The 24,935-nt window shown below is 44.3% G+C and overlaps 1 protein-coding gene across 1 annotated transcript in view; it reads left to right on the plus strand.

Moving 5' to 3' along the window:
• The window catches only part of ADGRL3 (adhesion G protein-coupled receptor L3), a 287,009-nt gene extending 266,272 nt beyond the window's left edge, over positions 1–20,737 (plus strand). The window contains exon 20 of the mRNA XM_065736696.1: positions 17,932–20,737. Within this exon, the coding sequence (XP_065592768.1) occupies positions 17,932–18,731 (800 nt within the window). The 3' untranslated portion in view covers positions 18,732–20,737. The remainder of the gene's footprint in view (positions 1–17,931) is intronic.
• The last annotated feature ends 4,198 nt before the right edge of the window (positions 20,738–24,935 follow it).

Genomic DNA, 24,935 nt, shown 5'->3' on the forward strand with positions numbered 1-24,935 from the left:
GAGGTTGATACAGTGGGCTTGTTTGCTCTTTCAGAATTCTCTCTCAAGCCCTCCCAGCCTATATACCTTCTACATGAAATTGTATTATCCCAAATTTTACATTGTGCACGGGTATTTTTCCCAGAGCCTTCAGTCAACTGCCCAGTTTCTAAAGCAGAGAGAAAATGATCCTTTATCCGAAGAACCATCCTGTCTTCCAGCTCCTGGCCTGACTCCACTTCTCCATTTCCTAGTTTGATGCTGGCTTTCCATGCTCCTGTTGTGAAAGCAGAAAGCAGTGACGCATCCTCTAACTGGGGTACTTTCTCATCTAAGCCATTTTTCCCTGATCACACTCACAGTGCTCACGTCCCCCTGCTGCTTGCTAATGTCCCAGGCAAGTCTGCTCTCGCTGTCCTTTTTCCTGTATTACAATTAGCATTTGCTGTCTTTCTTCATCCCCTTTTCTCCATCTCCCATGAACCTCGTGGGTGTCAGTCTGAAATATCATGCTCGTATGTATAGCACATCCCTCCTTTGGACACATAGCTGTATCTTTTTCTGATTTAGCGGATGTCACATTCCTTGCAGCTTTTTTTCAGCTCCAGCCCCTCTTTCATCTGCTTTCTTCCCCTGCAAATGTCATGAGCCATGATATTGTTTTTCCACCTTCTGCTTGATGTTATTCATCCCATTGGGAACTTCTGGCATATCCCCAGACTCACCTGACATAGCGCATTCTGTAATGCAACCAGTACTTACTCTTGATTCCCAAAACATTCATGATCATTTCAGGTATCTACTGAAGGTAACTTCCAGTTACAGACTAGTCCAAACTGTTTTGGGTTCCATTCCCCCTTGCTGCTCATCATTGCTTAGTGTGGGTTTGGGGTTATAGCACTTTATCCCTTCCACTGTCAGAGGAAGGACGTGCCTGTCTGCCCTGTAGACAATTACTCTGTTTCAAAATCCAGTTTCCTTCTCCTCACACTCCAACTGTGCAACATTGCCATTTTTCCCACCGTGGATCTGGCTGGGTATCTCTTCCATCTATTTTACATCCATCTTGTGCTTCTCTCAGCACTGAAAATTTGAGCTGGACCTACTGCTTTGATGCCCTCATCTCAGTGGTTCTCTCTGCAGGATAAAAAGTGCAGACGTTACTTCGGGAGTTTCTTCATCTCCCTGTGCCCGTGATCCTTTCAGTATTGTTGTCTGTTTTTCTCTGCATTTCTCTTCTGCTATATCTCATTGTGTGACACAATACGGACTGGCTTTTATTTAGTTAGGCACGACTAGACTGTAATTCACTGTGGAAAAGTGTGCTTGCAAAGTCCCCATGCCTGCATTTTGTTATCCTCTTTGCCTGACTACGAATTGATGCAGCTGTGGTGTGAATGCCATGGCTTCCAGCTGACTTCAGTCTCCCAAGTCTAAGTCTGATGCAAAGTTATTTAAACTTTGCTACACCTGAGCCAAGTCTGAAGAGCTGTGCTCAGCTCAGACAAGTACCACATGGCAAAGTAATGCTGGAGCTGTAGACCAGTGCTGAATTAGCAGCCCAGACATGGTTGTTGAACATCTGGGGGACAGCCTGCCCAAGCCAGAGGCAGTGCAAGGGTTGAGCAGACTTGTATTGGTGAACTTTTAACTGGAAGCTGTTTCAGAGTGAGCTACAAAAGGTGAGTGGGGTAAAAACTGAACCAAGCTGATCACCTTGTGAATGGAAAAAAGTAAGTCTTCCTTTTCCTAAGGGGTATTTGGGAGGTTAAAGAGGTCTTGATGCAGACACTCAGACAAAATGCAGAAAAACTGTACCACAAGGCTATTCTGGGATGTCTGTAGGGTGGACGGCTTGCTGGAACTTGTTTCCTTGAAGGCTGAAAAGGAGAAGGTAGAGAAAGCAACAGGTTCATCAGGAGAAGACAGCAGATAACTGCTTGGTTCTAACAGGAGATTCTTTCATGCTTGGGATAAAGACAGTTGTTAAAAGGGCAGAGATTAAAAGCAATTAATGTCATTACTATTGTTCCAGTCTTGTTACACTTGTATTTTTGAAATCTAGTCATGGACCTGTGCAGTCCACACGGATGGAAAGGGAATGTCACTTGGCTCTGTGCTGATGGCAAGAGGGAGAGTTTGTGAGAGACCACTGCAAATGTGAACACTGTTGGAATTCTGCTGGTGTGGCATGGACCCCAGCTCTGGGGACATCTAAGTGGCCACCTTCTAAGCATGAGGGAGAGGTCTGTTAGCACCTTGGGAGCATTACTGCCAAAAAGTACTCAAGTAGCTCAACCTTGTATACAAGCAGTTGTAGTGCAAAACAGCAATGCAACTCCAGCCTGTTTTTATCCATGTCTTAGGTGAGAGGTAAAACAGTAATTACTGCCTCTCTCTGGATATGAGACAGCTGAGAGAGAAAAAAAAACAGCATCATGAACCCTGTGGTACTTTGTTACCTTTCAGGTTTTCAAGTTCGAGATTTGAAATTTTCTTCTAGAGGAAAAATGAGTTATCTGTTAAAGGACAGAGTGTTTCTTGTTTAGGTGAGACTTGAGAGCAGCAGAGAAAAAGGAAGGCTTTGTCAGTGGTATGAGGGAGTGTTTTCATACAGGAAAATGTACTGTTGAAGCTACCTATATCCACTGAAGTTAGAAGATAAGGGGAACTGTATCTTACTCGTGGCAAGCACTTACAATATCTTAATGGATTTTCTTTGGGAAAATAAATGGGCTAGGGACAGAGCCACCATATTTCTTTGTAAGTAGAAACTGCTTCCAAAGTCTGTTCTGGTGGGTCAGGTAACTGTCTTCCCGCCATAATGCTCTGCATCTTGGCTTCCAAACTAAATAGCAAGTTGCACCTTAGGAACAAGTTTAATAGTTTAATATAAAGCAAGTTTAATACTCCAATCCCAATCTTCCTGTAGTGCACTTATTATTTTTCCCAACTAGGAAAGCCATACTCACTCCTTCTCCCATGCAAATGCTCTGAAATGGGAAATGGAAATGAAGGTATATTCTTTTGTCCCTGACCCTTGCCTTTTCCTCCTAAATGCCTAAGTGTCATTGCACGTCTCAGATCGTAAGTAGTGCTCCAGCATAAGCACTTGATTTCTCTTTGCTTTATTATTTCTCCCCTACATTTTTATATCAACCACAAAGACATAATCTGAAACGTACACAGGAAAAAGGGAAATTATTGCTACTGTTTTCAGAGATAATCAGTTTAATGTCAAATTCATGTGGATTTCTTCATAATGAACAGAACAAATTGAGCTCAAATTCAAACAGTGGGAATCTGAGTCAGAGAGGAAAATTAAAATGAAGAACATTAATATCCTGATTTCTGACCCAAGACGTGATTGTTTCCTAAATGAAATCTCCCATCAAATTCCTGCCACCCACTCAAAAATATAATTAAGCTGTGATTTCCATGCTGAAACTGTATCTGCGCTGTTAACTCAGCAGAGATGACTGTGTGTGTTTTGGGGAGAAGGGGGAAGTTTTAAATTATCTTCAGGTGACTGTCAGCCAGCATTTTTAGGAAGCTTTTCCTTATAAAACACATTAGAAGCTGAAATTCCACCTTGGCAAGAGGCTGTCTCTCCAAAAGATGGTAGCTGCAGGTTAGCAGTAGGGCATTGAAGTGAATCTAGTTTGGTTTGCTGTCCCCAGATTTTCCCCTTTTGTGTGAAGAGATTAAGGTGCTTCTGTTTAGCTGTCTGCATAGGATTGGTGTGTAATAGGTAGGACATAGTTTGTGAAAGCAGACTGGCTTTTGGTGTGGTTAAAAGGAGAGGCAAGCAGAGGGAAAAAAAAAAAAAAAGAGAAAGAAGAAGAAGGAGCAAAATGAAAAAATCAACACAAACTACTTAGGAATGGCTTAACCCAGTTCAGCATTTTTCTGGTTCTGGCTTCAGAGCTGTGCTCTATCTGAGCTGTCAGCCCCTGTTCAGGAGCTTAAATAAAGAGTAATTTCTCCATACACTTTAAAGAGTGGCTGTTGCTCTCATCTGAGCCCATTTGCAAAGCTGACCCTTTGCTGCCAGTGCCTAGGGGAGGCAGAAGGAGGGCAGAAATTTGGATCATGGAAGCATTCGTGTTGTCATGTGTCAGTCTTTCTCAAGATGCTTATTCTCTCCTTGATGGATTTATGCGGCCAGCATGACAGAGAGATTTCTGCTGGATTTATATTGCATATAAAACAAATAGCAAGCACTTGAACTCTGGGAGAGGTAGGAACGCCTCTACTTATCTTGATCGGATATTCAGAGGGCGCCATCCACTGATACGTCACAGTCTGAGTAAACAGCTCTTGCTCTGAGTAACACCAATGACTCCTGTTCAGGCTTCAAGGTATTAGAGAATAAAGACTTTCTCTGCTTTCTTTCCATTTGTTTTTTATTATTTTATTTCATTTTATGTATTCATTTATTTTGTGCACTGTATTTAGTGGTTGTCAGGGTCTTCTGGAGGGAAGCATAGAGGACTTTTCAAAGCTGATGACCCTGTCAGAAGCTGCAGCCTCAGTGACCATTTGAAGACCATCATCTGCCAGTGTGCAAATCTCACTTCATTGTCGTCACTGCTTTAAACCAAAGGCATGGCACTTGTCCCCCAGAGTCCAGCCTTTCTGCAGTGTATGGACTTGATACTGGCCTTGCTCACTGCTGCTGAGCCAGCAGGTGTGTTCTGCTGCACCAGCCCAAGGGACATGGCAGGTCCTGCTCTCAAGCGTTTCCCTTCCTACTGTCTAGCAAAGCCCCCAGACCTGGGAAGGTTAGGCTCTTTTGAGGGGGATTCAGCAGTCCTGGAGCCTTGAGGTAGATGATTTAGCCACAAACAGCAACAGTGACATGAACCTACTCTCCTTCTGCCCCAGGAGTATGATTAGCAGTTCCATTTCTGTTTCTTTTCAGTTGAGGCTGCCTCTTGAGAGCAGAGTGGTGTTTTCCTGAGGTGCTTATGTGTCCCTTGGATGTTTGGTGGGAGTCAAAGGGCAAGAAGCAGGTTGAGAGTCCCCTGAGGCATCTCGCCACTAATCCAGGGCAAGCCTGCAGCAGGCTTTGTTTTAGCATCTCATCTAGCCACTTTCTCAAGCGCTGTGCTTTCTTCTCCCTCTCTGGGGAAGGTGGTGCACAAGAGCACTTGCCATCCCAGCACCACAAATGCCACATGTGCCAGTGCTCACAAGCAGGGGAACAGCAGAGGAATTTCAGAAGGTTGATTTATGTCAGGACTCTAAGATTTCCATTTATCCCAGCGTGGGTGGCTGTTTCTGTACTTCAGCATCTGACTGCCACTGGCATTTTTCTGATTAAACTGCATAAGTTTAACTCTTTGGTTTTGTTCCCTGTGTCCCCTGGTTCTCTGTTCCCTCTTTGTAACCATTACAGAGCATATATATTGCCCCCTGATTCTCTCTGACCTCACGAGTACCTGTACCTGCATCCCACACCCAGGCAGATGGCAAATTTGGATGGAGTAGTCCATGTGCACTGAGTCAGCCTGTAGGGACTGCTGTTTGCAAGACATAAATCTCCGCAGCCCTGCTAAGTGGCTGTTGGTTTAACTAAATGTCAGCGTCTGGCCTCAAAATGAACCATCCTGATAACCATGTATGAAGCAGAGATGAATTCCAGGTAGCTGTAAGCAAATGAATATTTTCTCTTTGTAAGGAAAATGCAGTATCCTTTTGGACTAGCAATTGCCTTGACTCTTTTATTTCTGTTATTCATGGGTTGTTTGGGGTTTGGTTTTTTTGTTTGTTTTCTGTGGGTTTTTTTTTTTCCAATCATCCTTACATATGCCAGGAAAATTATGATTTTCTGCATCAGAGATCAAAACTTAGGGAATTTAACTCATATTTCTGCCTACGTGCAAAATGAATCCCACTGCTGATTGTCTTCTGGTTTATTTTGCCTCTCTGCTGCCTGGGATAGAGTTAGCTGAGATTTGTTGCAGTGATTTCAGTGAGTGACGTGGCATTCTTCCTTTGGGAGATATTATGAACTGGCTTTGATTTTAGGATTGACAGCCATATAATTGGAAGTTCAGTCATTAGGTGGATCAGATTTAAAGAGGAAAAGTAAGGGCAAAGCAATTTCTGAAACCAGAGACGGCTTTGGGGAGTATTAGATCCAGCAGAGTATTGCTGCAGAGCAGTCTTAGTATGATGACTGTGGAGGAGGAAGGAAGAAAGCATGGCTGCTTATACAAACTCTTATAAGTACAAGCCAGTTTTCACTACAGGCATGGCTTCCCAAATGTCCTGGTTGAGAACTAGCAAGCAGTAAGTATAAAGGGGAACAAAGAACCATAACACACCTTTGTATAATCAAGGTATAGAGAACTGTAAACTCTTTGAAGGAGCAGCAGTGTTAAAAAGAAATGTCCCATGTGTGTTTTGTACATGTCCTGCAGATTATAAACCATTTGGGCTTGTCATCTGAAATCATTCCATGAGAAAGAAGGGGGAAAGGGAAAAAGAACTACTCTCCCTGTCTTGTCTCTGCGTAAAAGCAAGGGATGTTTCATTTTGCAGAAGATGGCCCAGAGCTTAACTATCTCATTTGCGGAAATTCCATTTCACTGCAGTCAGTATTAATAGCTTCTCAATGAATAGATTAGATGCTGCAAGTGACAACAAACCTATTTGAGAGAAATTTAATAGGGAGGTTTATTGAAGTTTATTAACTAAATCCTGTTGGCTATTATAAGAGCACAGCTCGATAAATCTGAACATCAGAGTGTTTGTTGAAGGGAACGAGGAAAAATGCTGAAGATACCTGCCGTCCTCCAGTGAATGTGTGATTTCACTTTTCATAGTTGTGTTAATTGTTTGAATAATTTACAAGAGAACATGTGGAAGACAAGAATGCTTTCAAATACTTCAAAAATCTGCCCGTAACACAGTAAAGAGCAGTACTGAATGCTGATACGAAAAGTCACAAAGATGGCTGGAGCTTTGACTCGTACAGACCTGCTGTGAATGTATTTTCTGTGCCTGAGAGCAAAATGGAATAAATAAGATAATGCTCAGTGATGTACAGAGCTAGCCAGAATTTGCAAACAGATCTGTGCAGCAAGGTTATTTCAGTAACGTTCACGTTAAGCGGATGAGTTACTTACTATGGTTAGAGTAAGGCAGCGTGTTTTTGTTTGTTTCTTTGTTTTTAAATGGACACTTAGGAAAAAATTCATCTCTAACCACATAGTTGGTGTCCTGGATAAACCAGTCTGGATAAACGTGTACTCCCTGGTAGCCCAGGCACTGCAGTACTTCAGGGGACTGGGCCATACTCTCTCTGCAGGGTGGTCTGAAGTTCAGTATATGAAGTGTGAGAAGGCAGGGGACTTGATTTATGGGGTCTGTGGACAGAAAGATAAGTTGGATGCTTTCAGGAGGCAGAGTGAGCACAGCTCCCTACCCTATCCTTTGGGATGGGAGCAGCAAGAGCTGCATGGATGGCAAATGGGGAAAAACCAGAAAGCTTAAGGTTGACCAGAAACACTTCAGTACATTTTTTCGTGAAACAAACAAACAAACAAAAAAGAGCAAGACAAATTTCATTTTTGGACTCCTGGGTCAGAGGCAATGAAATGTTTTGTTTCAACTCAGATGTGCTTTTTCTGAACTATTTATTTTAGTTTCTACTCTAATGAAATGATGACATCATAAGAAGGAGTCAAAGTCAGCTTTCATACAAACCACTCCTGAGAAACAAAAAAGAAAAACATTTCATTTGGAAAATACTGGGCTTGTCTGGACAATCTTGAAATGTTCAGTTGATTGATTCACTAGTTTGCCAGCTTTTGTTTATTAAACGCTTTGGTTTCTTTTCTCTGCAAAACTGCACTCTTGGCATGTCTTCTGGGCAGCAGGGAAATCTTCCTTTCCCCAGTGTGTTTCCAGCCTGCTAGAATGCGCGTAGCAGGGCAAGAGCTGGTTTTGGCCAGCCACTGAAAAGATACAAAGCCAAAAGAGATATGTGAGGGTGTTGTTACCTGTGTGGGGCGATGACCCTGAATAAAGCAGAGCTGCCCAAGCCATTGGCAGCCTGCTCAGGCCGTGCTGCATGATATTAATTTTCAGAAAGGCTGGAGGAGTACTTAGATATGTTTTCCTTTCTGTTGAGCAGAGCACGCAGATGATTCAAGTTAGCTTAAATGCCTTTGTATGGCTTTGTCAGCCAGCTGCCCACAAGAAATTAGTTGAATTTTGTTCTTGAGTGATACAGCCTAGAGTCTGGTGACATGTGCTTGTCATCTTTCTTTTCATCCTTTGCTTTTAGTGAGTGTTTAAATTGTACCTGTTTAACAAGGTGCAGCCTTCTGTTATGCTCATACACCAAATTCCTGCTGTTCTGCTGTTAAACGTGGGCTTGTGTTTGTGAACTTCTCATCCCAGTGAGTAAGGAGCCTTTGAAACCTCATCTTTTTCCCACTCCTTAGTGCAGGCATGGCCATATGCACACAACAAGAAATGAGTTTGGAAATGAGGTGAATTTGCTTTCAGTAGGGTACCTTCAGCTAGCAGAACTGAAGGTGTTGCAAAGCAGCTGAACTGAAGCCAGCCAGCATAACTAAGCGAATAAAGAAATAAAGAGCATGCATGGCGACTGTGTGCTGGGCGCGGGTGCTTCAGGGAAAGGCAGAGGAGGAATTTGTATGGGGATGTTACTGCTGAAGTGTTGCAGAGCAAGGATGACGCAGGGCTGCGTGATTTGCTGGGAGGAATTGGTGTCACATCACAGAAGGCTATGACATTTTGTGCCATATAGGCCTACTTGCTTCTTCTCTTAACATTTTCAGAAGGCACGTGTTTTGATCCCAGGCTTTTTTTGTTGGGCTTCACTAGCTGCTTATTACCGTGGCTGTTTTCATGGGTCATTGTTGGTAGCCCACCTGCTTCTTCTGCTCATACCTCATCTGCAGACTTAATCTGCTTTTCCTAGTAGCCCTGGTGGTTGCTATAGCAATGATAAAGTGTTATGAAAATGGCAGGATGATACTTAAATGTATAGCTCACGATACCTTTTTCTTTCTCCCTCCTGGGAAGGAGAAACTCAATAATGGGGATTTGGCTGTTGTATTATTGCTTTATCTGAAGCTTTAATTTTAGGCTCTCTGGAGCCTCAGTGTAGTTGTTCTCCTTCAATCCTCTGAAGCTGGGAGTACTGCAGCTTTAAAGCAGCTAAGGAGAAACAAGAGCCCAGATTAATGAATACAAGGCATATACAGTTTTCTTTTCAAGATGCCAGAGGTTATATTTTCCATGACCCACACAGAGAGTGAAGTTTGCTATGGCCAGCCCACCCTGATGGGAACCTGCTGCTGAGTGCCCAAAATATTGGAAAGTATCAGAAACAGATATTGGTGGGTTTACTTTGGCTTCGTACCAGGGGAATGACTCAGAACTGCCTTCAAAAGTGACATTTAGATTAAAAAATCTTAACGCCCTCACAAATAAGGGAGAGGAAAGCAGAAGATGTGGTATTTTTGCGTAGTATCTGCATACAGGAATAGATGGCTGTTTTGTTACACCAAGCCTCTTGTACACACAGAAGAGACTCAAAATGACTGATTCATTCTGAGTTTTCCACGTTTTGTTGTGTTCGCAGCCACAATCACAGATCTGCTTTAAAAGTTTCCAGGAGCTATCTAGTTGATACAGTCCAGAAGTACTAGGTTGATGTGAATTTAGCTTGTTTCAGAGTCCACCAGGCAGCAGATGGCCCTTGCAGTGCACAGAGGCAAGCCAGGTGCTGTGTACTGACACAGAAATGTCCCTTTTTGTTTCTTGTCACATACCACTCCAAGCTCAGGGTGCAGTGAGATCAACTTATCTGTGGCAACAAGCAGGGTACAGAACCAGAAAAAGCTTCAATGTCTTTGTTGTGGGAACCGCATGTGTTAGACAACATCAGTCCAGCAAAACATCGAGTCAGATGCTTCTTTCTGCAGTTGCCATTGAAAGACACATTGGGCAAAAGTGTTCAAAGCCATGAGGCAGGTACAGCCTTCTTCGCCATATCAAATCTCATGACAACCAACTTGGAGATTGGGTTGTATCTCAAATGGGAAGGTTATGTCACTTCAGAATTTGTGAGTGAAGTTAACTCTCGACTTTCCTGTTACTTGTATAAATGCAAGTCCCACTTTGAATCTTTTATGGCTCAGCTTTATTGGAAGTGGTGTGAAAGCAGAGACTATTTTAATGTCCTTAGTAGTCACACTGGTATAAAACTAATGCAAGAAGAGAAGTTGTTCCTACAGTCCTCATCCTCAGCCCACTATGTGATATTATTGGATAAATGCATCACCAGAACAAAAGGATTGACTCATTTATGACAATGAGTTCTATTCAAGGTTGCTTAGTTAAGTGTTCATATAATGTTTTTTTACAGGAGACATCTTTGTTTCCTTATTTCCAAACACAACAGTTCATCTTGCTTTACATCAGTATAGCCAAAAACATCAGGTGAGAGAAACCAGTATTCTTTGCAGCTGCATGTATTGAGGAGCCTCCCTGGCATGCAGCCCTCATACAGTGCCACCTTCTACCTTGTTCTGCGCTCAAAAGGCTGAGTGACCTGCTAATGCCATTCACCTCAAGATGAAAAGGGCTGGGGAAGCATAAAGGAGAGGCAGGACAGATTTTGCTTTCTTTAAATACTCTGCTAGTGTGAGCTTTCATGGAACTTGCTTCTAAGAGAGGGACCTGGGGCTTGTATATCCTCAGCAAAAGCATCCAAAAGAAAACGAGAGGAGGAAAGAAAGAGAAGAGAAGCCATGTAATTAGTTGCAGATAAATGTTTGCACCCAGAACGTCAACATCTTGCACAGACTTCCTCCGCTGTGCCACAGGGCCACTTCTACCCCCAAAAGAGGCAGAAGGTGGACTCCGTGCCCCAAAGGTGACAAAGACAACCCTGCAGGAGTGACTGGTGCTAAGGAATTGGCTTTCCAATTGCTTGTTTGGGTTTGGGCAGCAGATGTTGGTGACAATCGGGCAACCTTACTGCTCCAGCTAGGGGCCAAGCTGGGATGCAGGAGTCTTGGATGGAGGTTTTGGTGCCCTGGCAGAGGATTGGGCTGGGAAAAAGGTCATGATCTGTTTTCTGTGCTTCTTCCCTTTCTCTTTGCCCTTTGAACAGGTTGGTAGTTGCCCCCCCCCCCCCCCCCCCATGTTTTCCTAGAGGGGAGGGTTTGTTATAATGTTCTAGCGCAGGAAGTAAATAAAAATTACCTCGTGTCCTTGAGTATTCCTGCAATGAGAGTGGGAATTACCTAGGGGTGAGTTTTTGAGTCAGCTGTCTCTCTGGATCCCAGGGGGGATTTAGCAGGACAAGAGTTTAATGGTTTTTTGGTCCTGCAGGGTCAGCAGGAGGAGGGGGGAGGCTTTGCTTCTGGGATTGATGCCTGCAGTGGGAAACAAGGTGGGTCTTGGCAGCCACCTGCTGAGCTGTTGTGATCCTGAAAAGCAGAAGTCTGGAGCCTGCAACTCCAAAGGGCAAACCTGAGGGGGAGGTTGACTGCTGACTGTGTGCTCAGAAGTGACAGGAAGAAGGGGAAAAAGATATTTGCTTGGAAAGCAGAGACCCTCCAAGCATACATCCCCATGGTCTGCTCCCTCTCCCAAGAGCAACACTTGCAGGGCCAAGGTGCTCTCATTACCTGCCTGCCAGGAGGCACTGGACAGCCTCCGAGAGCAGAAGCTGTAGTGAACTCATCCTCTTAGATATGAAAAACGAGTGGCCAGAGCAGAGCTCTCCAATAAGTGCTGAGAGCCTTTGGAGAGGTTGCATTTTCCATGTTTTCTTTTTAATTACGCTTTTTCAATTTCAAAGACATTTCAGAGGACCAGTAAGAGAGATCCTAAGTCATAGTGGGAACTAAATGTGCTGTTTTATGTTAGTGTTTTTTTTGTTTTTTCTTCTTCATTTGGCACTTCTTGGAGAGTTACCCCTACCCCCCCGCCATCGTGTAGGCTGCCATCTTCCTTTGTTTATTTGTAGCAAGCATGTGGGCATAGCCTTGCTTACACTCCAAGCGACTGGGGAACCACCATAAATGTAGCTTATCTGCTTTCTGATCCATTTTCTTTTGCATCAGTTTGGATTTGTGCATTGTCAGTAACATCTGTGCTGCTTTAGTGGCATACAGTTCTCAAGTCTAATTAGCTGGCTGCTTGTAATCAGGACTAATTCAACTGTTGTCATTCTGAATGTTCTTTTTCCCTTTTTTTTATGCCACATTTGCCTGATTGACCTTTTTTGTTTTTTCTCTGTCTTCCTATCGGGCTGCTCCAGGAGCCATGGCTAATCATCTTATAACCAATGCTCTGCTTCGTCCTCATGGCACTAACAACCCTTATAATACATTGCTCGGGGAATCGGCGGTCTATAACAACCCTTCTGTCAGCATGTACAACGCACAAGGTGTGCTGGAGTTTCTCTCTAATTTTTCTAGTGAGAATTCCATTTTCTGTGGCTTTTTTTTTTTTGCCCATTCCTTTCTTTTTTTTTTCCTTTTTTTTTTCCCCTCTCACACACACACTTTGTTTTTTGGAACCGGGCACAAAAATGATCCTCCCTTTCCTTTCATTTCAGTGCATTTTCCCATTTTCTGTAGGCTTTTTTTCCATGAGCAATCAAGTTCACTTTGAAAGACACTCATCAGTTCTACTCAAAGCATTCACAGTGGTTTTGATTTTGACTTTATTTTTAATCCCCTTGCTTTTGTATTGTTTTGGTCTTGTGTGTGTGTGTGTTTTGTCAGATGTATCCATTCCTCTCTTTGTTGTCAGCATATTTCCTTGTTAAACCATTCATTTCAGAAGCAGGAACGCCTCTGAAGGTAAGTGAAGCTAAAATGGCCTTTGACACCAGAGCTGCTCTTGTTTGAAATGGCAGAGGGAGTTGTGGTCAGCAGCACACCAGCATGTGTGCTGGGGGTTGCGTAAGAAAAAATGCCAAACAAATCAAAAATGCCTTTGATCTGTAGGAAAAAATGACAGCTGAAGGAAGGAGCGTAGGTCGACTCCAAAGATTAGAGTTTAGACGTTGGAAGAAATGTTTTGCCGTTTGCAGTTTTTGTATATGCTGTTAGAAAGTAAAAAGAAAGAAAGAATAGAAAAAGGTGTAGGGAAGCTGAGAACTCTTGGCATATTGTTCTGGCAATGAGAAGTGAGCAGCTAGAGTTGTATCCAGCTGAGGCTCCCACTGTGAGGTCAGTCTCTTGTCCCCAGCATGTGTGTCTCCGCACATGGGAGCAGGCAGTGTTTGTAGGCTGCTGTCCTAGTGCTGCTGCCTGGGCCAGGCAGAGGTGTTTGAGGTGCTGGGGCTGAGGAGCAGCTGGGGCGTGGAGCTTTCTGGCTCCATCCTAACACCTCCTTTGGACACTGGGGATCAGCACTGTCACCTCTCCCCCTCCAGTGAAGGAGTTCATTTCCCATAAATGATCCCTAAGGAAGGGAGAATAATGCTGGTTATAATGCGAGAAGTAAAACCCCCATTGTACTATATAGCAGTGCATTGTTTACAATAGAAATAGATACTGAACTGTATCATTAGGGTATTTTCATTCACTCCACAAGGAAGCACGTGTGTTTGACCTTTTTGTTGCTCATAAATTTCCCAAGCTATGCTAACATTGTGCAATAAATTTGCTTCCACTAATGTCTTCTAAAAAGATGCTACTGTTAAGCATGAAATGCTCTGAATTTTAAGATCTTTATGTATCGCAAATGTCAAAACAGGCTTTGATATTCTGTGTGTCTTTTAAATCAAGCGGCATCAGGTGATGCTGGGTCAGTATCTAACTTAAGGCAAGTCCTGAGGTTCAGGTCTGGGTGCCTCAAATGAACAGAAGTGATCTGAGCGGAAATGTGATGGAAGATTTTACATGCATGTTAATAATCTTATGTTCTTCTAGCTTATAAAACTGGATTCTGATACAATTACCTGAGTTTACAGCATACTATTCCACAGATAGTGTTACTGATTTGAAAGTGCTATTCAGTGCAACACAGCCAGATGGATGGCAGAGAAACTTGCCCAGCCTACATCCCTAGGAGGTTAAAGCGAGTGTGACCACTGCTGATCCCATTTAAGCCGCTGGAGCTTTGACATTGACTTCAGAGGCAGCAGAATGCATCCCATTATATTCAGGAGGCTGCAAGTTAATTAATGACCAAAGAAAGTGGTATAGCTTTTGCTTTTTCAAACTGGCTATTATCCTGGGACAAAGCATTTCACTACAAAGTGTGCATATTAGGAGAATCAGCCGTGGAAAAGCAACTTAGCAGAACCTGTTTGGGTTCTTTGGGCTTTAAGGGCTCTGCACCAGCAGCCTGGCTATAGCAATGATAGCACGTTGTAAAAGTAGATGCTATCACCGTCTATGAGTGTTCTTTGGCCAGGGTTGGTGTGCAGGGAGGGCATGCTAGCTAACACTGCCCTACCAACTCAGTCTACATGATTTTCTTGCACTTTCATCTGCCACGTCTAGTGTTGGCCATTGACAGAGACAGGACACTATAAAGAGGATGAACATGGGGCCTGGGGCGGTCTGTCCATTCCTTCCTCCTCTCCAGTTCCGTGCATTAAAATGCCTTCACTGTTCAAGCTGAAGCTGCCCCATCTCAGCAAGGGCTGGGAGTCCTAAAAAGCATTGCAAAGAGGCTGGGAATGCGAACCCAACAGGCCAGAGGCCGCTTACTAGTGACAAAACCAATTCCTTCACAGGAGAGAGTGTGTAAGAAGGAGGAGATGGTAGGGGAGCAGCCTGGCACCCCGCAGCACGTGTGAAGCGCTCACTGCCCTTTGCATCTGATGGATGTGTACTCACTCGTTCTCTTGGATGCATAAGTGTCTCAAAATGGCCTAACTGCTTTTGTGATTGATAATTTTAAGAGAAGAAGGAGATCACGTAACAAGCTCTGCTTAAATCACAGCATGCCACAGACCAGTGCCAAGTGAGAAGCTGACAGTTAACAATGGCTCTTCATCTCATCTCTGGCTCTGCTTTTTTTTTTTTAACCCTTCCTTCTCAACAGTTTCATTTAGAGATGCCATTATTCGATCTACTATTTCTCTCACATTTGCTTGCAAAGTCCATGTAATATTCCATGTGTTTGGTTATAAAAAGAACAGAAAAGAAACGCTTCCTTGCAAAAGATTCTTAAATGCCAACAGCCCCATGATGAGCTAAGTCATACTCTTACAAAGCACTGTTGCAAAGGATGGACAGCAAAACAGTTTAGCAAGGAAATGGATTTCAGTTTCAACTGCCAGGGGTTATTAGAACTAACAGTAAGTAAAGCCATTCATTTTAAGACTCTGGAAATGACATTGACAGTGCCTGTCTTTTCAAGCATGACCATTGCCAGCTTTAGACTCCTCTTAAAATTTCCAGGGATTATTTCTTGATGTATTGCACGCTGAACATTTATAATGGCATTGGATAAAGTTTTAAATGTGATTATATTTTCAATAAAACTGTAGTCCATTGATATTGCGGGTAAAATACTTTTCTGTCTAAAATGTCAATATTTTTAACCTGAAATAAACCATGTAACAAATTCATGTACTCTGGGCAGTGAAAATTATTTCCGTTAACTCTCTTTTCTGCACATCATCAATTTGCTTTTTACTCATGTTTCTCCTACTGTCGCTGTAAGCTTACTTGTTGTTTTTTCTTTCCTTTTCTTCATGCTGTCGTTTAGAGCCCTACAGAGAGACAAGTATGGGAGTAAAGCTAAACATTGCATATCAAATGTAATTTTTTTTAGTTCACTTTTATTGCATCACAAATAGATGATGTAGTTAATAAAGGAAATTCATCTCACAGTTTTGAAATCAAAAGATTCTAAAGCATATGAATATACATATGTATATATCTGTGTATGCGTGTGTATGTGTGTATATATATATGTGTGTGTTTGTACATATATATATACTTAAGATTAGATGTTCCTTTCCTTGTTTATTTCCTGTTTTTGTGGTACAATTTACCCAAACTAGTTTCTCATTTAGCTGTGCGTGCAATTCTTTTAAACTTCACCTTTTGATTTGTGAGGTCATGGCATTTTTATACGGCTTGTTTCATTACAGACCCCTTTCTGTTTTCACATGTGATGCCTTCATTTATTTCCCTCTGAACCCTCGCAGCCTGCGGCTCTATGCATTGGCAGCGGAAGCATTGCTTGGTGACTCAATGCATAGGGCACTCAGCTATCAGACAGATGCTGTCGTGTCCATCACCCATTGCATACGGTCCTCCCCTAAAATGCTCACTTCCCATTTCTTCCCAGACATCATGGCTCATTTGGAGAGCTTCCAATGTGAAAATAAGCGGCTTTGCTCTATGTCTGTGATGGCTAGTTGACTTTTTGCATAGCTCCCTTGTTTGTTTGGAAACCCGGGATACAGCATCACCTTCCAAGCTTCAGAAACCTTAAAGACAACAGACACATTTGGGCATTTCACTCAAAAGAAAGAACAAAAGCCTGAAGTAGTGCTTTCCAGCCGTTGTCATGCACAGCTACGACATCGCAGATATAGACTGAATCCTGTATTTTCAGAAGGTACACATGCCATGTACCAAGCATGGTAAGAGCAACTGTTAACCTTAAATTGTCAGCTAATGGCTCCTCCAATCCACTGCTGCTCGCTGGGAGTTGCTAGTGACTTTTTGGCAACACCTGCAGCCCTTAGCTGAAAGGTCTGATATGGTATTTTGTGCTTTCCCATGTCTGTCTTCACTCTGGGGAGGCCACAATCAAAAAAAAAAACAAAAAACCCAATGTGTGTCAGCTTAACCTGCCTGTGGCCTGAGTTTCTTCTCCCTTGCCTACCTGTTCCACTATACCCCTTAGAGTGAGCATGGATGGCATCAAGCCGCAGCCTTGCGCTGGTCATGTTGACAGGCCAGCAGAAGTGAGACAGCAGTCAGTGGTACAGTAGCAACCAGGCCGGTTCATTGCTAAAATTTGGAGGTCTCATTTATGCAGCTGTATGTGCATATATACATTTCTTGTGCAAGCCATGCATCTGGATTTCCCTGGGCTGCATCTTCAAACACAGCTAGCAGGGAAGAAGGTTGGCAAGAAAGGTTCAGGAGTACCCCCGTGACCCCAGCGTGCATCCCACTGTGTCTGCTGTCCTATGGCAGTGATGGTCCTTGCTCTACCTTCCATTGAGCCCTCTGCTTTCACTTGGAGAGGGAGATGGAAGGTATTTTCAAAGGCTCTGCATGACCCTGCCACAGATGTCCCCAGTACCAGTTGCTTTAGGAAACTCCCACCCATCCAAGATCAAGTAAACCATTTTGGCCATACCCTTGGGCCAGGAGGGGTAGGCATTTAGCCTTGTTCCAAAAATGCTTTGGACAGGAAGCACTTTGTGCCCCTGTGCTGGGTGCACAAATCTTGCCTTCAGGGCTCGTGCCTTTCCTCTGACAGGGAGTGCAGATTCATTTCCTCCCTCCGAAGCTAGTAAGGATACAGTCCAAAATGAAGTTTGGCTGATGATTAGCCTGCACAGCAAATGCCTCTCCTCAGCTGGGGTGAATTGCCAAAGCCCTGCAGCAAGGGCAGTTGGCCCAGCTAAGGCTCACGTTGTCGCTCAGCTCGCAGGGAACACGTAGAGCAAATCCCAGAGCCTCTGGAAGCAGCAGTGCACCACAGCCAGAGGAAATACTGTCAGGGAAAGGTTGTTCCCTCCCGCTAGCTGTTGCCCTCCATTTTCCAGCGGCGAGGCCCTAAGCCAGCGAAGCGGAGCTGCACCCTCACGCCTGGGCGGAAGCACTCTCCCCAGTGCTGAGACGGTGCGCCGCTCGCTTCCCCCCGGCCCCGCGGCAGCCTAGGAAGGGTGTGAGTGTGCACGTCCCGCGTGAGTGTCCTGTTTGTACAAGTCACCCTCTCTTGTGTAATGTTTTTCAGAGGGGCTTCTGAACAATGCCAGGGATACAAGTGTCACGGATACTCTACCACTGAATGGTAATCACGGCAACAGCTACAGCATCGCCAGCGGCGAGTACCTCAGCAACTGCGTGCAAATCCTCGACCACGGGTACAACCACACCGAGAACGCCCTCGAGAAAAAGATCCTGAAGGAACTCACCTCCAACTACATCCCCTCCTACCTGAACAACCACGAGCGCTCCAGCGAGCAGAGCCGCAACTTGATGAACAAACTCGTCAACAGCGTGGGCGGCGGGAGCGAGGACGACGCCATCGTGCTGGACGACGCCACCTCCTTCACCCACGAGGAGAGCCTGGGCCTGGAGCTCATCCACGAGGAGTCGGACGCCCCGCTGCTGCCCCCACGCGTGTACTCGGCCGACGGCCCCCAGCCCCACCTCTACAGCCGGCGGCGCATCCCACAGGACAACAGCGAGAGCTTTTTCCCCTTGCTGACCAACGAGCACACGGACGACCTCCAGTCGCCCAACAGGGATTCTCTATACACCAGTATGCCCGCGCTGGCCGGCATGCCTGTGGCAGAAAGCGTTGCCGCCAGCACCCAGACCGACCCCCCGCCGGCAAAAAGCGGCGACGCCGATGATGTTTACTACAAGAGCATGCCCAACCTCGGCTCCAGGAACCACGTCCATCAGCTACACACGTACTACCAGCTAGGTCGAGGCAGCAGCGACGGCTTTATAGTCCCGCCGAACAAAGAGGGAACCTCCCCGGACGGCAGTGCGAAAGGACCCGCTCATTTGGTCACTAGTCTATAGAAGGTTAAGCAAAAACGAAGCAAATGGACACCCACGGCCCCTCCGTAACGCTCGGTTTACTGTTCTGAGTTAATACAAGCAGTGGTAATATTGTGTGTACTCCTAAATCTTCATGCTGTTCTAAGCGAAATGAAACTCTCGGACTTTTTTTACTGGAATTTTTAGGCCAGCCCGGAGAGAACAGGAACTGCTGCCCCCTCCCTCCCCCCAGTTCCTCCCCATCCTCCCTCCCTTCAGACAGACTTCATTATGTTAATGAAAGAGATAGGACAGATAACGGCACACTTTGTGGCCTTCTCAAGTTATGCTGTATTTGTTTAAACGATCCTTGATGCTGTGTTGCTCTTAATACTGAGGACCTGATTTAAGAAAGAAAAAAAAAAATGCAAAGGAAAAAAAAAAAGGCCAAAAATGTGCATTTGAAACTAGTAGCGATGACGCATCTAGGTGGGAGCGCTGCACAAAGCAAACAAGCTAGCAAACTGTCTGTTACAAATCCGGATCATGCAACGGGGTTTGGTCACTCACAGCTCGGTTTGATCGCAGCGCCCTTCGCTGCGGGAGCAACCGAAACAAAAATTTATGATACGGAAGGGAATCCTAGAATTATATGCTAAAGGCATATTTTATGTTTTGCTGTATTAACTGACGATCAAAACTAATGGCAGAAAGAGAATCGAACAATTTCTATGTAATGTACAGATACTAGCATTGCACATATAGTCTGCTTTCTGTTCCTCCAGAACTTGCGTCCCTGTTAATGTAGTGGAAAAAAAAATAAGAACTTTTTCTGTTGTGCTGGTCTTGTAAGTTTGTCTACCAGTAGGAGCAAGGTTTTTCATAACTCCTATTTTTCTTTTCTTTCCTTTTGCCTCTCCCCTCCGTCCCTCCCATCCTGGTAAAAAGTCTCACTGGGCAGAAAAACGAACACCACTTTCTAAGGACCATTTTTAGGAACGCGATGGCAGTTTCTTTCCAACCAAGAGAGTCTTTTCTTTCCTCATCGTGTATCTTTCTCGAGCCGCCACGTGGCTGGCAGACTTTTTGCAGAATAGAGCAGGGCAAACTTTATGTTTACAGTGCACAACCGATCGTAACAAGAATCCTGTGAAGCATCTTTGGCAAGCAGCCCCTCACCCAGGCCGTAGGTTTGCATCTAGAAGCCAAGAGGTTTTTGTAGTCGTAGCGGGGCTTCTGCATGAGACGGCGATTTCCCCATAGGCGCTAAGGGCCTTCACGGCCCCGTCCGGTCCCCGTTTAGGCACTTGTACTGCAGTGGTTAAGAAGAAAATTGATTGATGCGTAGTGTTCTAAAAACTACTTTTGCAGTGATTTTTAAAGAAAAAAACGTCTTCTGTTCATTATTTTGCCTAACAGGAAATTTATTTATTTGACATGATTTTAAGTAACATAGGCTTTCCAGAGGTAAATTAGCAGCACGGAGTATAATTTCTTCTTTTTTTTTTTTCTTTTTTCTTTCTTTTTTTTCTTTTTTTTCTTTTTTTTTAATTTATGATCATTTTGTATGGTCTCAGCAGTTGAATGACCTCATTACTAATATTTGTTGTAAAAGTGAAGCTTGTTTGCCAACCAATAAACAACTGATCACAATTTAGAAGACACTGTATGTATGTACTGTACAATTACTCTCTCTTCTCTGTTGTTCCTTTCTCTATTGCTGTCTTCAGTACGAGTTTCCCGCTCCTTTAGGGCACGGTGAGCAATGCCAAAGAGAAGAGGCCTGGCCGAGCAATTTAAGCACAAACATTACCCAGCTACGGCTGAGTAGAGGTATCAGGCTAGAGGCACTTCTTTCTGGGTGAGAACAAAGCTCACCCACGTTTCCTGCAGGTTATCCTAGGTCTGTTTTGTGCCTACTGTATAAACTAGACAATGACATGCAGATGATTTGAGCATAGTATTTCACGTGTCTTTCTAATCACTGTAATGATTTTTTAATGATTTTTTATTTTTTAATTTTGATTCTTCTAAGATTAAATACTGCTGGTAGCATGTCAAAGAGTAAAACAAGTCCCCATTAGGCCTCGGTCATTGTTTGCTGTCTTTTTATTTTCTTGCTTCAGATGTCTGCAGAGCTATCCTTCACCAAAGGCTCTATTGTCAGCCCAGGCAACATTGTGCTAAAAAACTCCATTGTACTTCCCAGTGGCCCAGCCTCTCTTCGGGTCCCTCCAGAGCAACTGGGTCTGTGCAAGGGGCTGTCTTGAGCCACCCGAGGTGTTCCTGCAGCCAACAGCTCAGACCAAAATGCCTTGGGAAGAAGACCTCATTTTTGACCAGGCTGTGCCTCCTGCCAGCTCTAGAGTTTGGCCTTTCCCGCCAGGAGCTTGGGAGTCACAGCAAAACAGGTAGCCAGGCTGTACCCTTGTTCTCGATACTGCTGCCCCGCTGGCTTCTAACTTGCAACCCTGTGTAGTTTTATTTTCTGTGCCAGCAGGGACTGTGCTGGGAGGCAAGTAGTAGACTCATGCATACAGCAGTTCAGATCCCATAGCTAAACCAGTCTTTGCCACAGTCCAGCAGAGGCTGTGGGACCTTGAAGTACCTCTGTTTTGGAGAAAGCTAAAGCTTTTCTAACACAGTAGTCTCCAAAAAGTGATTTTCCAAGGATTTGGTGGGATTAAACTCCTTCATAGGATGAGATCCACTGTAGCAAATATTTCCATGATGAAATGGGAGGCAGGCAATGAGTTCAGTGTGCCTGAAACTGCAAGAGCAAACCAGTAGTGGATTTACTATGAGATCACTATGTCCTACTGAATATCTTTGGCTTTCTTCAGTCTGATCGTTCTCGCCTGGCTCCTTCCCATGTATTTCTGATTCAGCAAGAAACAGGCTTTTTTCCCCTTCTCCGTTCCTTCTCATGAGAGCTGCTGTCCTCCAGCTTCCATGCCTATCAGGGCTTCGATTGTAAAAAACACTGTTTATTTTCAAGCTGATTATTTCCGTCCCCAGGCTGATCTGGCACCACAGGATTCACTGTTGGTGCTTCTTACAGATTTGGAAACAGCTGAATCACAAAACAGAGGGGAAATAGATATTATTAATTACATCAAGCCAAGTAAGATTGTCGTTTGGTTTGGTGGGAGGGGAGGGAACAAGATAGAGGTTATTTTTTTTTTATTTTTTTCCTCTTTGAAACAGTTTCTTATCATGTCAGATAGTTGGTTATTGGCACGGTGAAGGTTTCTGCTTGTTGATAAGTAACTCAGTAGACACAGGTGTTACGTGACTGGCAACACAGCGGTGTCTTTTGTGCAGACTGCAGCACGTGAAACTCAGCTCAAGCCCTTGAAGGCTAAAATACTGTCAAAGTGGGAGGTAGAACTGCAGAACTTCTGAGGCATTTCTTAATGCTGGGCAAAGGCAGGGAGATGCAAGAGAACAGCGTGTGGTACACATGATGGCTTGACGAAGACTCATTAGCAATTATGGTATTAAATCCCTACCTATGATTGGGGCACACAACTTTGCCAGCTGGGTTGAAGTGGATAAACAGCCCTGTACCAGAGATACAAAAGATCTTTTTTAGAGCTTTGTTAAAAGAAAGAAAGAAAGAGAAAAGAAAGATTTACCTTTAGAGAAAGAATATTGAGGCTTCATCATTTGACTGCAATAAACATCCAACTTTCAATGGATAACAGAGTAGAGGCAAAGAAAAACAATGCTTGGTCCTACAGAGCCATCAATCTTATGCATAGACCTTCTCTGTTGGAAGCATGGGAACACTTTAAGGAGATGCTGGTTGCTGGGCATGTATGGAGTGAGGATTTACAATGACAATGCGTGCTTGAGTCATCCTTTCTTCTGAAAGTCTTGCTTGCAAGTGGGAAAGGGGAATGGAGAAATGCAAGGCTGCGAGCTGACCACTGAGCATTGCATGCCGGAAAGTCATCCTGGGACATTTTGCAAGTAGCAAATCCCTTTTTCCCATGCTCCTTCTAACCTGCACATAAGCAGGCTTACCTTCTTTGTGTAACCTCATATCAGATAACAGATTGCCCCATAGCTACTGGATGTGTCAGTTGGCTGGGCTACCACTAAGCTTCCTGCTGCTCAAAGACACAGGCTCCAAAGGGAAGGGCTACTCATTTTCTGCATTTCCCATAAGGGACAAGCTGCATGAGACTGTAAAGATCTCCCCAAAACCTGAGAAGGAGGGACAAGACATGACACGAAAGACTACAAGACTATGTAGGCTAGGAGTTCAGGGTGTTCATCACAGCTTTGGAAACACCACATAGGCAATATTGCTTACTACAGTGTTGCTCCTTTCCTCCTGGTGATTGCACTTAATTCCCTGAAATCTGAGTGATGAGGGTCCTTATGTCCCTGCCTGTGCCCCCATTGCCCTCACACACTCTTGATCTTGACAGTTCATAAAGAATATAATATCCTGCAGACTTGCCCATACAACAGGAATGAAAGGATAGCTCGTCTTATTAAAAGCTGTCTCAGGAGAGCCTAAGAGCAGTGGCTTGGTCATCTGTCTCACTCTGATCTCCTCCCTCCATTTGAAAAGAAAAGTTCTTTAGTTTTAGCTACCTGTTGCATTCAGCTAGACTCTGTGCAAGTTTTATTTGATGAATATTTTAGGTTTGAAATAGTCCGTGCTCGTGAACATTCTCTAAGCATTGGTACAGGTTCTCTGATAACAGAGCTGAGAACATCGTGCAGCGTGAAGCTGAAAGCAGATAAAATCAGTGATTAATGCTGCCAGGAAAGGCAGCAGCCACACTGTCAGTGGGCATCCTCGGCAGGGGCACCATCAAAAGCAAATAGGGCTGCGGCCCCAGGACAGGGAAGCCCTCACTGTGCAGCCAGTTTTTGCTGCTGGGCATTGGGCCGGGGCTGGATGAGCACCCAGTGGGGCAGCAAGTCCTGGGGATGTGTGGGTCACACAGCTGGGGACATGTTTTCCCAGTTGAGGAGAGATGGTCTGATTAACGCTGAAATATTGAGGCTAGTCAGCGTAGCCAGAACTTGGAAATCTTCCCCTTCCGCACCAGAATAGCTCTTAACAGGTGGTTACTGTTTGTTGTATTTGGTACTCCAGATGGTGATAGTCTCCTCCAGCACAATGCCAACAAAACAACTCAGCTTCCTAACTATTTGCTGTCTTTTGATTTCCCCCTCCCTCACTTCTTTTCTTATGTTTCTACTCCTTAAATACTCTGTACACATGTAAAAACCCAAACTAAAACCTCGATAATAAAATATATATATATTGGTAAACCCAGAGCAGTTATTATGTGCTGGAAGCAAATGCTTGCTTGATGACAGTGCTGCTTAAACCCAAAGCAACAACTGAAATGCAGGAGCAGAGCTGCACAGCCTCCCAGCTGCTGCGCATGTCCATGTTATGGATAAGGCCTGAATCCCACGTCCCATAAAAGCAATCTTATGCCTAAAGAGAAGAAGCATCCACTTTTGTTTAATGGGCAAATTGTTGCGTCCTGGTGAGAAGAGTGAATGTAGTGAGAGCCTACAGCTGTCTTTTCCTTTTTTCTTTCTTTTTGGTCTTAAAGCACTGAATATTTATGGCTTCCCTCCGTGCCGTACGTGCTTCACTCACACTGGCAGGACAGCACATTTTACGTAGAGTTTTGGTGCAAAAAAGCAATACTGCATTGTTCTGAACACATACAGATGACCCAGTATCCACTGTTGCTGCTTACATTCAAATGCATATACTGTTATGACTTTAGAAAGCTTATTTCCAGGAGCATGATGCTCTGTTGGTAAATTATGGTTATAATGAAGCTGTTTTCAAACTTGTCTTCTCCCCCCTCCCCTCCACAACCCCCAAGGCATCTCTTGCAGAATTTAGTTCAGGTCTCTATGGCTGGAAAGCTTGATGCAAGAGCAGATGCCTGTGCTTCGGAGACTTTGTGTCCTACCTGCAGCAAAGGCTTTGCCTTTCAGCAGGAACAAGTCTCTGTTTTGGGGGATGAGTGGGCAATAACTTCATTAGCTGGGCCATGTGTATGGAGGATAAAAGGAGTTTTCCCCCTAGTTTTCCCTCAGCAGGGGAAAGGCTGTACGTTTTTCAAGCTTGGCTGTCCTGTTAGCATGGCTATCCCTGATAGATAAATGACATAGTACATTGATGCTCTGCCTTCCCAGCCCTGCACGCACCTGGGTTCTGCCTTCCCACAGCCTCCATCTCAGCAGGTTCCTGAT

The sequence above is a fragment of the Cyrtonyx montezumae genome, unplaced genomic scaffold (genome assembly GCF_038088225.1).
Source record: "Cyrtonyx montezumae isolate F1298 unplaced genomic scaffold, pur_monq_1.0 scaffold_2, whole genome shotgun sequence".
NCBI lineage: Eukaryota > Metazoa > Chordata > Aves > Galliformes > Odontophoridae > Cyrtonyx > Cyrtonyx montezumae.